The sequence below is a fragment of the Anabas testudineus genome, chromosome 16 (genome assembly GCF_900324465.2).
Source record: "Anabas testudineus chromosome 16, fAnaTes1.2, whole genome shotgun sequence".
NCBI lineage: Eukaryota > Metazoa > Chordata > Actinopteri > Anabantiformes > Anabantidae > Anabas > Anabas testudineus.
In genome coordinates this window covers 22,112,268-22,129,460 of record NC_046625.1, presented here as the reverse complement: position 1 = coordinate 22,129,460, position 17,193 = coordinate 22,112,268, and the positions used below count along the sequence as shown (strand labels likewise).

Genomic DNA, 17,193 nt, shown 5'->3' with positions numbered 1-17,193 from the left:
CAAAGATAACCTTTGTGGTCATGTTTTAATTTGATGCGCTTGATTAATAACACAAGCATAACCAAATTCTGCTGGGCAAAACAAACTTTTTAACCTCCACCTCACTGCCACGCTGACAGATTCTTTGATGAGAAGGAAAATGCTGTGGGTTTATACAAACAGTGGCCTGTTGGAGAAAATCCATTTAGACACCCTGATATCTGTAAACGGCTCTCTGCACCCTGCAGTGATTTAGACTTGGCCAAAAGAATGAAACTTAGCACACGCAGATATAGGGCAGATATAGAGGCTTTGCTGCTGGGTCACAAATCTGCCATCAGCTATGTCTGGCTCCATCATTGAATTCACTGGAGAATTGGCTGTTACTAAATAATGTCAAACAACCACAAAGACAAAGAGGCATGCCTGTAAAATATTGTTGTGATTGGGTCGTACATCAATTCTAAGAAGAGGTGAAAGGTGTGATAAGGCTGATGACTTTTCAAATTGAGGTTACTGTGTTTAGCTCCAGTCTCTACTGAGCAAACGTTTTAAGCCGTGGCTGCTCAGTTCATCTACAGTACATTGCAGTTTTTGGCTTACATAGCAAAATAAAACTGAAATGGAAAATGAACTGGAATCCTTTGAAGGATAAGCCTGGTGTTATTCTCTATGTTTCTATTGTTGGTAATCCTATGAAATTTAAAAACTAAAGATTAGTCACTAGTCATTGGTAATTTGTTATATGCAAACTTATGCATACTGTAGGGTGGGTTCATTTAAATGTAAAGGATGTGAAGGTGTCTGTTTTGGATTGCACCACTTAATAGTTTGCTTCACTTGATACACAATGCCAAATTTCACACTCTTCTAGAAAGTGGTGACTTTAGGACAATTCCAACAGTTTTGCAGGCCAATGCACTGCACACTTCAAGCAAATCTTTATAATATTTTGTCTGTGTTTGGTCAAATTAGTCAAGTTTAGCAAAGCACCAGTGTTAACATGCAATAACTACAATATACTATGCTATTGCAAATTACTGTAAAGAAAGCACATTATTCGAAGAGAATTACAGGTAAAAGTTAGGGCACAAAACGTAAAACGAGGTTACAAAGGCAAAGAGCTAAACGCTTTATGCACACCCAAGCTTTATGGTGCTCTAACTGTTAGGTGTGAAGTTCGTGTGCAGATGTTGTGTGTATGTGTGTGTGTGTGTGTGTGAGAGAGAGAGAGAGAAAGAGAGAGAGGGTGGGTGATGAGGTTTTCTGGAAGGTATTGGGAGCAATAACTTGTGGTAATTGCTGCCTTTTTGTTGTAGAGTGTCCTTTTGTCTGCTGCCTTCAATCAAGCTAATGTAGATGCCCTTTAAATACCCTTTAGAGGCAGACTGGCTTACCCCAGTTCTACAAGAATGGAATACCTGTTTTATTTTTGCCTTCCTTCTATGGTGCACTATTCTTAAGTAGGATGGCTAACATTTAGAGTAATGAAAAATAAGAAATAGTTGCTTCAGCATTTCCTTTACAAAATGCTTTAAGTTTTCTTTCTAGTCAAAATGTATAATTGTAGTGTCCATGAATACTACAATAAGCAGCTACAGAAAATAGTTCATACTAAAATACCCATCCAATACAAGTTGTCATACTAGCTGAACCTGATTCCTGGTTTTATTTCACACAACTGACAAAAAATAACGAAAAGTCTCTTTCTCATAGTTACTTGCTAACTAAACCATGATTATTTTTCTTGTAGGGGCAATTATTGTAAAGTACTCAGTAAATTGCACACAATCATAAATCGCTGCTTAAAAATGTCTAAGTGCCTCTAGCAGCATCAATAATGTCACCAGAGAATTTTCCATCATCACTGTGCAATATGAGGTGCAGAAAAACTGACATTTAAGAGACATAACCTTACGTCATGTTCTTTTAAAAAAAAAAGTTAAACATTCAATTTTCTCACGGTGGCAGTAGGTTCAGCAAACTAGTCCAGCTAAATTTTCCAGCTCCTCTGTTAGGGTTCTCCAAGGTCTTCCCTCTTGGGATAAGATATATACACTGCTAAAAAAAATTTAAGGAACACTTTTCCATCAGAGTTTAGCATCTAATCAAATAAACTTCTGGGATATTGATCTGTTCATTTAAGCAGCAGAGGGGGTTGATAATCAGTTTCAGCTGCTTTGGTGGTAATAAAATGAACAGGTGAACTAAAGGGGCAACAATGAAAAATAAATACGAATGGTTTGACAGGTAGAGGCAAATTCAATTTTTGTCCTCCCCATCTTTTCTGTATTTTCACTAGTTTTGCATTTGACTAGGATGTTACTACTGGTACTGTAGCATGAGTTGATATCTACAGGAGGTTGAACAGGCAGTGCAACTCCCCTAGAATGTTTCCTATGTCTCCCAGCACAGTCTCAAAAGAATGGAGGAGATTCTAGGACAGGAGACAGGCAGTTACTCTAGGAGAGCTGGAAAAGGCCAAAGAAGGTCTTTAAACTATCAGCAGGAGCGGTATCTGCTCCTTTGTGTTAGAAGAAACAGGATGAGCCCTTCCAAAGCCCTACAAAATGACTTCTAACAGACTTGTCTCTTAATAAACAATCAGAAATAGACTTTATGAGGGTGTCCTGAGGGTCCAACATCCTCTAGTGGGACCTGTGCTCACTGACCTGCACCATGGAGCTAGATTGGCATTTACCATAGAACACTAGAATTGGCGCCCTGTGTTTTTCACAGATGAGAGCAGGTTCATTTTGAGCACATGCAACAGACATGAGTGGGTCTTGAGGACAGATCAAGCCGTGGAGAATTTTATCCTGCCTGTAACATCATTCAGCATGACCAGTCCGGTGGGTTAGTGATGGTGTGGGGAGGCACATTCATGGGGGGACTCAGAGACCTCTACAGGCTAGACATAGCTATGGAAACAAAATCCTTGGATCCATTTTCAGAGCCAACGCCAGTGCAGTGGTCCTGGGTTCCTCCTAGTGCACTACAATACCTGATAAACCAAAAAGTTTGCCTTGCGATGTGAGGTCTTGTGGACAATACCTTGAAGAACTTGACAGGAGTGAACCTCCACTTTCTGCCTACCAGTGCATGATATATATGGACAAGTACAATTAAATACTACATGTAATAAAACATCAAACAAGCTATCATGCTGTCTATATCTTGTGTGATAAAAGGCATTTCCTCTCCATGTTATATTAAAATTAAACAGAAATGAGTAATAACAACTGGTTTTTAAATAATGGTCAAGTCTTAAGTGGTAGGAGTCTGTTAAGTTTAATTCATGATCTCTTATCATTAAGAAACAAAACACAGCAGCTCATCAAAAAAAAGAAGAGCGTTAGTGGCCAGTATATGAAAATTTACACTAGTCATGCAAAGGTTTTATTTGTGACAAAGCTTAATGTTTTCAAGAACAAAATGAGCCATACTTAAAATGAACCACCAATTTTGAACAACCCACGTTCATTTCCTCCTGCAGAAGACTACAGAGTTCATAACATTATACCGCAGCAGAAGTCCAATCTGATCATTACAGAGCCATACAATAATAGACCTCTCTCCATTAAAAAAAAAAAAGATGCACTGAAATTGCCTTTGGCTTTTTTTGAACAAGGTTGTCTTGGTGTAGTGGCGGATATGAATAATATGTGATTGTGTTGTGGAGGTGTGTGTAGCAAAAGCAGCAGGTATTACAAAAAACATGAATAGGCTCAAGAAGGAAGGATTAGTGCTTTTATGGCCTATTCATGCTTGCTAAGGACACACTACATTAAAGCCTGTGAGTTGAGATACACAATCTTCAAGGTTGGGTTAGCAGGCAGACAAACTCTGGCACACTATACAAAAGAGGTGTTAAAAATGTATTCATTCATACACATCAAAAGAATGCAGCTCTTTTGTTTTTCGGGGTGATTAAAATATTCTGGGATTGGACAAGATGGGGCTTGTTTCTACTGGATATTATGTACTACATATCTTGAATTGATATTTTTGGCATAGTTTGTCTAGAAGGTTGCACTGGAAATCTTAAAAGATCTTTACAAGGGTTTTTCCATTGGAATAACATGATGTTATATAGGTAACCCTAGACTAAAACTAAAAAAAAAGAAAGAAAAGGTTCATTTTAAAAGAGAGCATGCATGTTTGTAGTAAATTGGATCTGACATTAACATATTTCGAGTTGCAGTGTAGTTTTTTGAGATATATATAGGTTTATAAAATTACTGTACAAATGAGGGAATGAGAGCTATATTACTCTTTAAATAGCAATATCAATCAATCATGGAAACATAAGAACCTCTGGCATAAGCAACAGAAAAGGAATGAATAGGTTAACCTCATTTACTTAGCTGGTAGGCTGAAACATGTATCCCCGTGTCTTCTCTAACACACAAAAGTACAATTAGTCAAACAGCACAATTTATTCACTGAACTTCTAGCTCTACAAGCTCAGATGGTGAAGTAATTATCAGAGTCTATTCCACCAGAGATAGTGAGAAGTCTTGATGTCCTCCACATCTCTGAACTGGTTGCGGCACACCAAAACAATCAATAGCACTCTCACTTTTAATGGCCAGTTGTAAATATATGCAGGTAATTATGTGGCAATACCAAATATTTTTGGAACATTCACTTCATTAAACACATTCTGTCTCATCTCATTAACCTCTGTGTATTGACAACCTAGGGAAGGCCTTGTTTTAACAGGGATCAGACCAGTAGTCCTTGCTTACACAGAGAGCTAGTCGTGTCTGTCAAGGTTGTGTGTAGAGAGTAATGAACAAGATCAGTTCTTCCATTCAGTTCAAATTAAGAAACTGGGGAACAACAATAGAACAGCACATTTAGTGTCCTTGCTTATTTATAAAATTTATTCCATGTAAAAATTGGGATGCATGCCATTTACAATAAAAAATTACTTGTCAAATAAATTATATTTAGAGTGGATGTTACTACAAATAGAACTAGTACTAGTAGAAGTAGCTATCCCACAATTCATTGTGCAAAAACAATAATAGACAGTGGGGAAAGAGCTGATCCAACCACTAATATAAAACAGCATTATCAACCACATAAACATAAAACACATTGCAATACAAAGTAAGGAAAGGTAAACATGTCCAAATAAATAAATATCAGATTGTTACAAAACGGACGGACGGGGACCAAGCAGGTAAGAACAAAAAGGAGGTTTATTAACAAAAAGGGCAGGGGACACAGGGAACAAACACAAACTAAAGTATCAACTGAAAGTGACCCGAAAACACGGTGGATAGATACAAACAAAACCATAAACCACTGTGGAAACACAGGCAAAAAACTAACTAGAAACTAAACACACCAATACAAAACAAGACTCAAGGCTCAAACGCTTCTGGGACACCAACGAACTCACGAATAAAAAATACAAAGTAGCAACGAAAAACCACGCACTAATGCGGACAAGAAACCAACAGACAAACTAGACGTACAAAGTAACAAACCAAAATCACTGCAGGAGGCAGGATGGACGGGAACAAACATACAAAACTAACAAGACAAAGTAACACACTGCAAAAGGCAGGCAACTTACACACTCACAAACATAAACTCACGAATGAAAAACAATATCCAAAAAAACAAATGCAGTCCAGGGTGATCCAAAAAAGCAGAGTGACAAACTGACGTGGAACCATGAGAGGTGAGCGGCATGAATGAACGACAAACCAGCACTGAACTGAGGACTGAGGGGTGCTTATAAGATGGAGGGCGTAACAGGTGAAATGAATGAGTAAATTAGTCCGGCAGTGGGTGGAGAATGGGGGAAGAGGAAGTCCATAGATGGTGTATGGCAGGAGAGTGAGACACAAAACAAAAACCAAACCCACAGACAGGGGCCAAGGGAGGAATCGTAACACACATTTCACAAAGTAAACAAACTAGCTCCAGCTCCAGATGCCACAACAATCCTATCACAATCTTCAGTGGATGTAGCTAAAGTCACAACAACAGTAAACATTTGCAACTTAGTTAATGTTTACAAAATTAACAACAGTTCTGGTCTCGAAGATTCTCTTCACTTTCGTTCACCTGACCTTCTCATATTAGACTGCTGTCTTTTATTCTCTTGCTCTCTACACTACACTACAGCACAAAAAATAGTTTAGAGCTTGTACCCAGTGAAAGGAACCCCACATTCAGTTGGTTCCTTTTGGCACAAGCGAGCAGTGGCTCTACAGCAAGCTCCTGATAACTGAGTACCTTTCCTATTTTTAAGGGTTAGCTCAGCCAACCTGTGGAGAACACTCTTTTGGGTCCCTTGATATAGCAGTTTCATTCTGACTATCCAAAGATCTTGACCATAGATGAGGCTTTAAATGCAGAACAGACTCTTGTATTGGGAGATGAACATGTCTACACAGATGAGAACTTTGATTAGAGAATTTGGAACTGAAGGCCAGATTTGATATTTGGGAAATGTAACTGCGGTACACTGAGGATCAGGATGATAGACAGGATGGTGGATACGGTTGTGACAGTTTTACAAAATGCTCCCTCAGATACAGAACTGATACTGTGATGATGCGCCAAAGTGCTAGGCATATGGTTGTCAAGGCTTAGTTACAGGCACCTTAGACTGAAATTATAGAATGCAGATTTATTGATTTATTATTTATTCTGTAGATTTAAAAAGGATGCACCACAACCTGGGGCGTAGACTTTGAAATGACTCACTGACAATTTTATCACTTTGTACACTTATACAATCTAATACAATTACAATACAGATCTTTCATGAATTCTACCTTACAAGGTTTGAATTTCACAGTTTTTAACTTGAAACTGCAGGAAACCTGATAATTCTATTTTGTCTATTAACATCCAGTATTTATTTGTGTTATTTAAAAATTAGTGCGAACCATATAGACTACTGACCACACTGCTATATATTGTTGGATTGAAATTTTAAATAAATCAATTATAGATAAATTCTTCTTTGTTATCTCAGACAGCATTGAAGATTACATCCAGACCACATCATCCAATGTGGAATCAGCCAATCAGGAGCTCGCAAAGGCCAACCAGTACCAGGTACAGTAAATGTTGCTATTGCCTATGGTTTGCATTCACTTTTTTTTTTTTGTTTGTTTACTTGACTGAGCTTTTGCATTGTAATGCACTCTCAAGAAGCTTAGTTTGATCATCCATGCAAACAGGGACTTTGCTAACTAGATTACACAGCTTTATCACATCCCCCACTAGTATAATAACAGAGATGATGTAATTTCATGTCATACTTTACCACTGTTTGCCTTCAGTTAAATTAATTGTATTTAGAGAGTGAAAACATAAAATGCTTGCCTGCAGTCTTACAAAAACACATATATAAGTCCCATTCAATGAGCAAGTGTTATTTCTACAGAGATAATGGTTATAAATTTGCAATTTTATTCTACAAGTGTATTGACTTAGAGGGAGAAATGCATTACTGGGCAACAACTGCAGCCAGAAATGAAACAGAAATTGTGTTTTCTTTTTCTTTTCTCTCTATCTAGTTTTTGGAATGGCTAGAATTTCCACTTCATAGCACGTATTGGAGAAACATTTTATGAGAGGCCCAAGGGTGTGCTTTTGCTCTTTCTTTTCAAGGAAATATATGTCTTCTGTTATTTTGTCATGGACTACCTCAGTAGGCCAGAGCTCAGTGTGAGCTGTGCAATGTAGGCCCCTGGCTACAGTAAATAATGTATTGACTTTAGTGTCACTGGGTTAATAAAGGCTATACTGTACCTTGTTTACATGGGTGACATAGCTTCAAAACTTCATCTGAATTCGACCTGCAATGCGTTGAGCTATGAGAAAGATATGACTCTTGTAAGACTATCAGAGATATATGTTTATTAAATAGGTTAATAAAGGTAGGCAGTTCTAGAAACTTGAAACTAAATTATAATTTTGTGGAATCATGTTTTGTCAAGGGAGACACTTAATGTTTCTATGTCTACATGAATTTTCAACAACACATCAGCAATGGTTCAGTACGAAAATGATTGCTGGACACTTTCCAGATTCTGTCATGACTGCATTGGTTTTTCGTCTGTGTGTCCCTCCATGCAGCTGCTCTGTAGTGAGAGAGAGAACAAATAGGCAAAAGGCAACAGCTTTCCCATTAATTGTCATTTCATTATCTCAAGAAGAGCTGAGCCGTGACCGAGCTCACACAGAGCAATTTAGCTCTCCACCAATCCAGACAGCCGCTGTCTTTGCAGAGGCAGAGCAGCTGAATGGAAGAAAAACAACAAAGCACCAGACAGACGTACAGAATGATGAACGTCGAAACAAACCTGTTCATTCTTTTCTGTGCAGGACACTAGAAAAGTTACTGACTTTATATCAGAAACAATGAGTGCTCTTTGTGCATGGCTGTAGTCCATTCAAATATAAAACTATACAAACTGGATCTGGTTGTGTATGTGAAAGTAAAATACACTAGTTACTAGACATTTTAGCAGTGCTTCATACCAGTTCACACTTCGGCTGCTCACAGAGCACATATTTGACCTGTGTTCAGCAATTTATTTTTGCATTTTGACTTGCTTCTAGCAGTTAACACATTAACTGGTGGCTTTGGTTACCTCCCTATTGTACTGCTCTTGGACACTTGATGTTTTCCCTGTTGCACTCTAACTGCAGCTTTAACAGTTAATTCGTCGAACAGAATGTGGTCATGCTTAATGTTGTTACAGTTGACCTTTTTAACCTGCCAGCACAAACATCCAGTATGGACTCATTTTTTCCCAGTCTCAGTAAAACATATAAATACTACTTTATTTATTTACACATAAAATTTTAACAAACGTAAGGGTGGGTATAAGGGGGAAAGGTGAACTCAAAAGAAAGTAACTGAACACTATGCAGCAAGCTTAAGCACTGATGTAGCCTTGAACACTCCTTGATGCTGGTCTACATGCACCACTGCACATCACCACCAATGGTCAATTAAGAGCGGATGTCATTTTCTTCTTGTGCCCCGCCTTGTCTACTCACTTTACATTGAAAATAAATTGAATCTATAATGCATTACCCTGAGGCAGATTACACTGCCTGATGCAAGTTCCTCTAGTTGCCGTGATGTTTTATCACCTCATCTATGTTCAGTGGACCACGATGAACTCTTATTGTTGATTGCTGCACAAGATGGTCTATAATTACCAATAAAATGCATATGTTGTAGCAGTCTTCACTGAGAAAAAGCTGTGACCGTGCCACACATAGAAAAACATATCAAATAACTAAAGATTTTGTTAAGACTTTAAAGCCCATTCATCTTCAGAACTGAAAATTGATCTCCTGGTGAGCGACTACATCTTTCTGAGTCATGAAAAAATCAATGTAACACACTTTTTCTCTGGCTAAATTGAGGATAATAAAGAGTGCTGGCTATTGTGACTGTGGAAAGAACAAACAAAGAAAAAGCAAAGAAAATTATGAAGGAAAAGAGGGCAAAAAGAAAAATGGCATGTAAATTAATGGGTAGATGAATGGATAGACCCATCTACACTAAAACACGTACAAATTGTCGCCCTTTTGACAAATAAGATAATGAAAAAGAATAACCTAATCACTATTAAAGCTTTGACGATCACTGCACACCTGATTGGAAAGATGGGGTAACACTGACAGATTGCAGAGAAACTGACTAACTGGTCAATCTTTTTTTACCCCAGTACCTCTGGACTCTAATTTGAAGGATATCGAGTGGAATTAACAACGTTTAAAGTTATGCAGGTCGATGTCACTGACACTTCTCTGGCTCTGCCCCCATCAGATACAGCTGGGTATGGGCTTGCTTTTGTGAGTAATGGAGTTTAATCCAGTGCAACTTTATATATTAAAACTGGCTATTCCTCCAAAAGACATTTAGTGAAAATCATAAAAGCTGCCTAAAGAACCCACCTAAAGGTCCTTGTCTGGGAGAAGTTCATCAACTACTTTCAGTCCCAGGCTGGCATGTTTCCCTACCAGGACAGAATACTGCAGCATGGTTGTGAACTGGGTGACCTAATGGCCTCATTTACCCTGTTAAACCTGAGCGCCCCATAGTATTGGAGGCAGCTGCGCTTCCCGCAACAAAAAAATCTAACAGCCTCAGCTTTTGCATGATATTTTGTTTGTACCGGTAGCTTGGAATTGCACAATTGCTAGTTCCCATTTTGCAGGCATGTCAGCATGTTTATGTTGCTTACTACTTTGCTTGCTTGGTGTTGGAACACGTCTAGGTTACAGCATGTTTAGTAGGCTTTTAAATGGTCTTTGTTGCCGGGAGCGTAGCTGCCCCCGATACTGGGGGCGCTCGGGTTTAACAAGTTAACATACATACAGTAAGCAAAAAATTTGAAGTAGAGGTAGAGGGCTGGGATGAAGACTGGCTCTGTGACTGCTGCTGGAGTTGCTTTCCCTCCCTGACCATCTGAAGCGCATTCCCTTCATCCTCATCCTGACTTGTTTCAACATGCCTCTCATTGTCAGGTGCCTATACAAATTAAGTATACAATTTCAACATGGAAATGTGCTCCTCTATGCTATATAGCTTTAACTCACTTTCACAATGAACAGAGACAGAGTAGAGTGGGCAAATCACACATTAAGCAGCCAACCAAGCTGTGAAAGTATTGTGGGGCAAGCTCAGCTGTCCATTGCCACATTTTGTTGCCTTCTTCCACTTTTTCTGGGTTTGTTTAAACCAGTCCATAACCTGCTTCCATTTTTTCCTTTATTGTTTTCTCCCTCAAATTCACGTACAATGTCTGTCAGTGCTTTATCAACAGTAATACCCTCTAAATAAAGATTCTTCACTGTATTACAAAGATGAGCACAAATTAATGTAGAAGGAGAGTCCCTGCTGCCTGCTATGTTGCAGTTTATTTATACTGGAAACAATTCTTCTGTAGACTACACTTCAGAGTAGAGAGACAGTAAAGTATTAGCACTTGTGCCTCTTACAGAAACATGTGAAACTATACTTGCACTTGCATAAGCTTTAGAAAATTTTGGATGTCACATTTCGCTATGCAAGTACACACCAAACTCTCCTCATGGTATTGGAAGTATTTGTGTCTGAACAGCTAATGTAGAGTATGAAAGAGCCCACACTTTAACAACATGACCCCTGATGTACATTGAAGGTTTTCTGATGTTTGAACATTCAATGAATGTACATACAGTAAATTTTCACTTCACTAGACACAATGTGATGAGTTGGCTTTCCTGCTTGGAATTTGGAATAACAAAAACTGCCCATTGGAAAACTCTTTCGCTCAGGATCTTCGTTAAGAACAGTTCAGCATCAACTTGGTATCAAACTGCTAAAGCTATGATTACTCAACACCCTGCATGGCGCTCTGAACTGCAGCGACTGGTGTTTTAGCCTCACTATTAACAGATATTTGAAATTATGTAATGTAATTATGTGTATTATGTAATCACCCATATGAGGTTGATGGGTTCCCTGTTGAGTCTGGTTCCTCTCAAGGTTTCTTCCTGCTGCCTTCTCAGGGAGTTTTTCCTTGCCACCGTCGCCCTCGGCTTGCTCATCAGGGACAATCACATTATTATGACTCATACACATACACTGTTCATGTACTGTTCTTTGGTTGTGTAAAGCTGCCTTGTGACAATGTCAATTGTAAAAAGCGCTCTACAAATAAAATTGAATTGAATTGAAATTATATATAGATTCAAAAAAGTAAATAAATAACTTTTATTTAAAGGTTTTTAGTCAGTGTAAATAGAGCCGTGTTAAAGATCATTCTGCGATATAGTGACAAGGTCTGTCAGTCTGAAATTTCCATGTATTCATTTTGACCTGTGTCAAAAATAAAATGTTAAATATATTTTGATGTATTATTTAATATAGTTTTATCTGATATGTATATAACCTAAAGTGACATACTGTTCCAATAGTGGGGAATGAAACAGCGTTAAGCAGCTCTTGCTCTCTGTTTTGTCCAGATTGAGAATAGACTGACTTCCATTTAAGGAGATCATAACCACCTGGATTTTTCTGTCTTTATCTTATGTGGAGCTCACTTATCAAAACCTGATGATCTCTTTAGTTTGACTCATGTTTTTAAGAAAACATTCTCATTTCTGACATAACTCACTTTTAGTCATATTTAAAAGCAGCGAAACAAACACTAACCGCAACTTAATGCAACACAACTTAAAATTTGTGATAGTTATTTTACTTGAAATTAGACAAACTCAAAAAAAAAAAAAAAAATTGAGAAACAAGCTCTCCCTCTGATTTTCCATTTTGCTGGTTAGGTGTTTACAAAGTGCTACCCATAGAAGCTTGATTAGCAGAACATCCCAAATCAGAAACCTCAAATCAGAAAAAGATAATCACACAAGTAGTCATGCTGTTTGATTGACAAATAATATGTGGAAAAGTACAGAACATAGACCAAAATCAAACCTGAAAAACAAAACCACAGCCAAGATCGGTTAGCAGTAAAGAAGGAATTAAGCTGTAAGTATGCTATACATCATAGCATGAGCACTTATGTGCTTTTGTATGTTTACTTTAGGACCTTGTTGCCAAAGGCTGAAGGTAATTCTAGCTAGCAGCAATAATCCCCTTCTGAGTCAAGAAGCTTTAATTTGTCTTTGTTGCAATATGTAATACCTTGACTGCAGAATGAATCAAATGATCTCTCTGATCAGTGAGATGTAGCAGCCATTCAGTGCTGAAGAACTTTATTTTCTGTAAGTTAGAAGGTTATAAGGAACAACCACACAAAAATTCATTAGTGTAATCAATTCAATTTTGACAATATACGTTTTTACATGAGACAACCAAGGCACAGGAACTGTAATTGAGTATGGTTTCTGTTGGGTTCTACTCAGATGGAACCACTTGAGTTCGTAACAATCAGACAAAAGGGTAAGTACAAAAAGAAAACATCCAGTCCAAAAACAAACATGAAACACGGGGAACCAACAAGGAGAAAAAAAAACGAAACATGCACGAATATAACGAAACAAAATAACAACAAAAAACCTCTGCACTGACGAGGAGACAAGACAAACTAACACACTAATAAAACATACAAAGTAACAACTGAAAATGCTGCTGAAAAACAGGCAAAATAGAAACTAACACACACTCTAACTATACATACAAAGTAACAAAACAAAAGATCAGAAGCAAACTCAAACAAACTCACTAATACAAAGTAACAAACCAGAACACTGCAAAGGGCAGGAAAACCAAACCCACAAAGTGGAAACGACAAAGTCCAACAAAAGAAGTCCAAAGTAACCCAACAGACGAACGAACGAGCAAACAAACAAAACAGACGTGTGGTGACGTCCAGTGTAATCCAGGGTATGACAGACGAACAACCAAACAAACACTAATGAATCCAGAAATCCTTGACAAGAGCACAAACTGATCCAAGTGGTGGTAGATATGGAGCAAACGAAATCCATTATTTCCCCAAATTTAGCTAGTTACCTAGACTTTAGAGATACAGAAACATTCTAGCTAGGTTGTGTTTATTATGGGTCTAACTGAATATTAAATGGAGAAAATCATGAAACTACTGCAGCTGTGCAGGTTATTGTAAGTTGACTTGTAAGACATCATTTGACAATACTCCGATATTAAGCAAACATTCTGAAAAGGTCACGCACACCACTGCATGAGTTTGGTGCTAGCCAATGTGCTTTAGTTAATAATTGTGGTTTGCATACCTCCTGAAGTTAAAACATAGGCATTCAAGAGTTAATAATAATCTGGTTTGTCCGATTTACATAGATTTTACTGGCAGATTTCAATGTTGTTGCTGTAGGAGAAAGGTTGTATCAAAAAAGGATTAGATTGCCTTAGATTTGTTGCTTGCATTGTACTTACGCACTTCAGATTTGAGTGGGTATGTGTGTTCAAAACCTGTTTTGTCTGATAATGCCAAAAGTTTCTGAACATATCAGACACACTGGCTTAGTACTCCCAGTAGTAATATGAACAAAAATGAGTCTGTCCATTCTCAATTAAAAACTCATTAACACATTTTTATATTTATCTCTTCCTTTTTCAGTCTCACCGTCCCTTTCTCAACTTTTCCCTCTGTCTGTATTTCTCCTGTCTCTCCCTCTCTCTGTTATCACCATCTTAAATTTCTTTCCAACCTTGAACTTCCTCTCATCTGTTGAGTTGCTAAATTTACTGCCTGTGATCCACAAAATCGACTGGCTAAGTGAAATCACGTGGGATGGCTTAACTCCCATTGAATTGGCCAATGCGTTCTTGCGTCCACCAAATAACTACCGTAAAGATTGAAATAGCTGCGCTGTTTAAAATTAAGGTGGCCCACTAGATTTGGAATCAAAACGTTCGGTTTGGTCTGTAGCTCCGGGTCCGTATGGGACAGTTTCTGGGTCCGGATTCGGACCGCGGTCTGCGTTGTTAGTGACCCCTGCTCTAGAGCTTCTGACTCAAGTCTTTATCTTTGAATGCTGTTCACACTGTTGACATTGTAAGCATAGAATGTTTGTGGCATGATGAAAAATGGTTGTATTTAGGTGAAGGCCCTATAATCAATGTGATTTCAGAGGCAAAACTACTAAGTGGACCTTGAAGTAATATTTTTTTGTCAGACATTTGAGGTCTGTGAGAACCCAATACACACTCGGGAATCCAAAAGCAGAAGCCAAACAGGCAGGGCAGTGTCGAAATTTAATTAATAAACGGAATAGATATAATACAAATAAACGGCAGACACGCAGAGGAAACAAAACAAAAACAACGCTCACCGCAGAAGGAAAAAAAAGGAACCAAAAAAAGCGCTCACTATCTAGGAGGAAATGACAAACAGTAAAAATAAAAAAGGTAAGAAAACAATATACTCACTACAGGTCACAGGAAAAAGAGGCTATCATTGAGAAAACAAAAACGCTCACTACAAAACGTAGGAGTAGACAAACAAAAAACCTAACTACAGACTAAACTGGTCAAACGCAACCTAGAGAACTATGAAACTAAATAACGCTCAGGCGGAAAAAGCTAGAGGTCGGGGAAACGGACAAAACAAGGAACAGCTTACATGGAGACACACTAGCAACAAGCAATGGTCATGAGGGTGCTTATAACAGGAGTGATTGGATGATAACAAAAGCAGGTGTGTTGATCAATGCAAGCTGAGGAGTGGGGAACCAAGAGGGACTGGAGACAGGCTAAGGTAGAGGAACGCCTCTGCTGGCAGGGAGGTGAACTGCAGGGACACATACAGAGAAGGGATGAAAAAACACAGACACAGGAGCAAAAACAAGAAGCAACCAAAAGAAAAACCCAAAACATTTCAAATATAAAACCAAAGCACTCCCCGTTTCCACCCTCAACTGTCATCCAGCTTTGCTGCATTTTGTGTATTTTACAATATCTTGTTGCTATGTTATTAATTGTGAATTAAGAAAAAAGTATGTGGTGCTAGATTATTAGAACATGATTCTTGTGCAGAGCAAACTCAAAATGTTTGTGTGTTTTTTGTCAAAGTAGCTCTAGTCCACACCAACACACTTTTCTTAAGAATCTAGGTATCCCAACACCTGCTGTTAGCTTTTTTGAGGTCATTATTCCAAAGGCTTAGGTTGCCTTCACACCTTAGTGCATTTGCTTTGGTCTGACTCAGTTAAATAGTTTGTAAACTTGTAGCAATTTTTCTTGTTTCATTTCACCCACAGAAAAATCCAAGCGTACCAAAACACGTCAATTCAAACTACTTCTCTCCGCTTGTTGGTCAAATGTGTGCGGCGGGAACAAAAAACGTAAATATGGGAAGAAGGTCTTGTGTTGTTGACTACTGCATGTTTCTGTGACAAGAGAGAGACGATGGAGGTCAACCTACATGGGTTGGTGCTCGCCCTGATTATTGGCTGACACAAAAAACCCAAAATGACCAAAATACTCAGTACACGCAGGTAGTTCCTGTAGGTTTGCATGGCCATTTGTATATGGAGGTTGGCCACAAATCTAGAGTTCAGATCGATCTCACACCTGTTTGGAGTTGGGTTATCAACATGTTGCACACATCACTGAAAAAGTTGTGACTGCTATAAATGTTGTAAAGAATCCTCAGTACGTAAAGCATCCTTCAATGACTGAGTGAAGGCTTCCTATGACTGTGTCATTGACCTACTTCCTACCTCACCACCTATGGGATGCCCGTTTTCCCTCTGCGCCCTGGAACAGTTTGCCATGCAAAAATATCTGGTTGAGGCATTAGCCAGGCAGTCTGATTCGATCCTCTTCTTCCCCGGCTGGGGCTGGATTCTTCTTCATGGGGAAGAAAGACGGCGGTGTCTGCCCCTGCATTGATTTCCGACCTCCGTGTCGACCCGCCTGGGAACCGGACTGGAGCAGTGGGGATGGTGGCTGCAGGGACTGAAGCAGCAGCCGAGACCAGAGCAGCAGTGACTGCAGCAACCAAGTTGGCAGCAACTGCAGCGACAGGGACCAGGAACAGGAGCCGTGACAGGCACCTTCGGCTGCAGGATTAACAAAAGCAGCATCGGCTGCATGACCAACAAAAGCTGGGGACTGGGTAGTACTGGAAGAGGGGAGCGAATAGTGATGGCTAGGTAGGGAAGTCAGACAAGACCTTTGCTTGAAGGAACTCAGAGCAGCCATCACAGCGTCTTTGAGAAACTGAAACTCCGGATACGTCATGAGGTATCCCTTCTTCACAAAGGTCTTGATTGCTGCCCTGTACAGTGCCTCAAAACACTCAGGGTCAACTCCCGACTGCAGCCAACCAACCAAATACCCAGCACTGCCCAACAAATCCAAATACTCTTCCTTAAGTATATCTTCCAGGGACCCATAACACAAAACTAGGACTGGGGGGGGGGGCAATTCCATGGTTGCAATGCTGGCTGGTTTGTTCTGTTACAAACTAACAAACGGGCGAGGGAGAATGAGTACAAATCACGGGTTATTTATTAACAAAAGGGGCAGAGGACACAGGGAACTACCAAAACTCACAAAGTAACAACGAAAAACACTGCGGTAACGCAGGCAAAAACTCAAACCAATAATCCAAAGAAAACATACAAAGGAACAAGAGGACTGAGGGGTGCTTATAAAGCAAAGGGATGGACAGGTGAAACGAATCAGTAATTAGTCCATGAAGTGAGCAACCAAAACAGAACAAAACA

At 39.0% G+C, this 17,193-nt stretch overlaps 1 protein-coding gene across 1 annotated transcript in view; it reads left to right on the top strand.

The window, feature by feature from the left end:
* The window catches only part of tsnare1 (T-SNARE Domain Containing 1), a 125,213-nt gene that overhangs the window by 75,452 nt on the left and 32,568 nt on the right, over positions 1 to 17,193 (top strand). Inside the window, exon 10 of the mRNA XM_026372619.1 lies at positions 6,986 to 7,068. Within this exon, the coding sequence (XP_026228404.1) occupies positions 6,986 to 7,068 (83 nt within the window). The remainder of the gene's footprint in view (positions 1 to 6,985; positions 7,069 to 17,193) is intronic.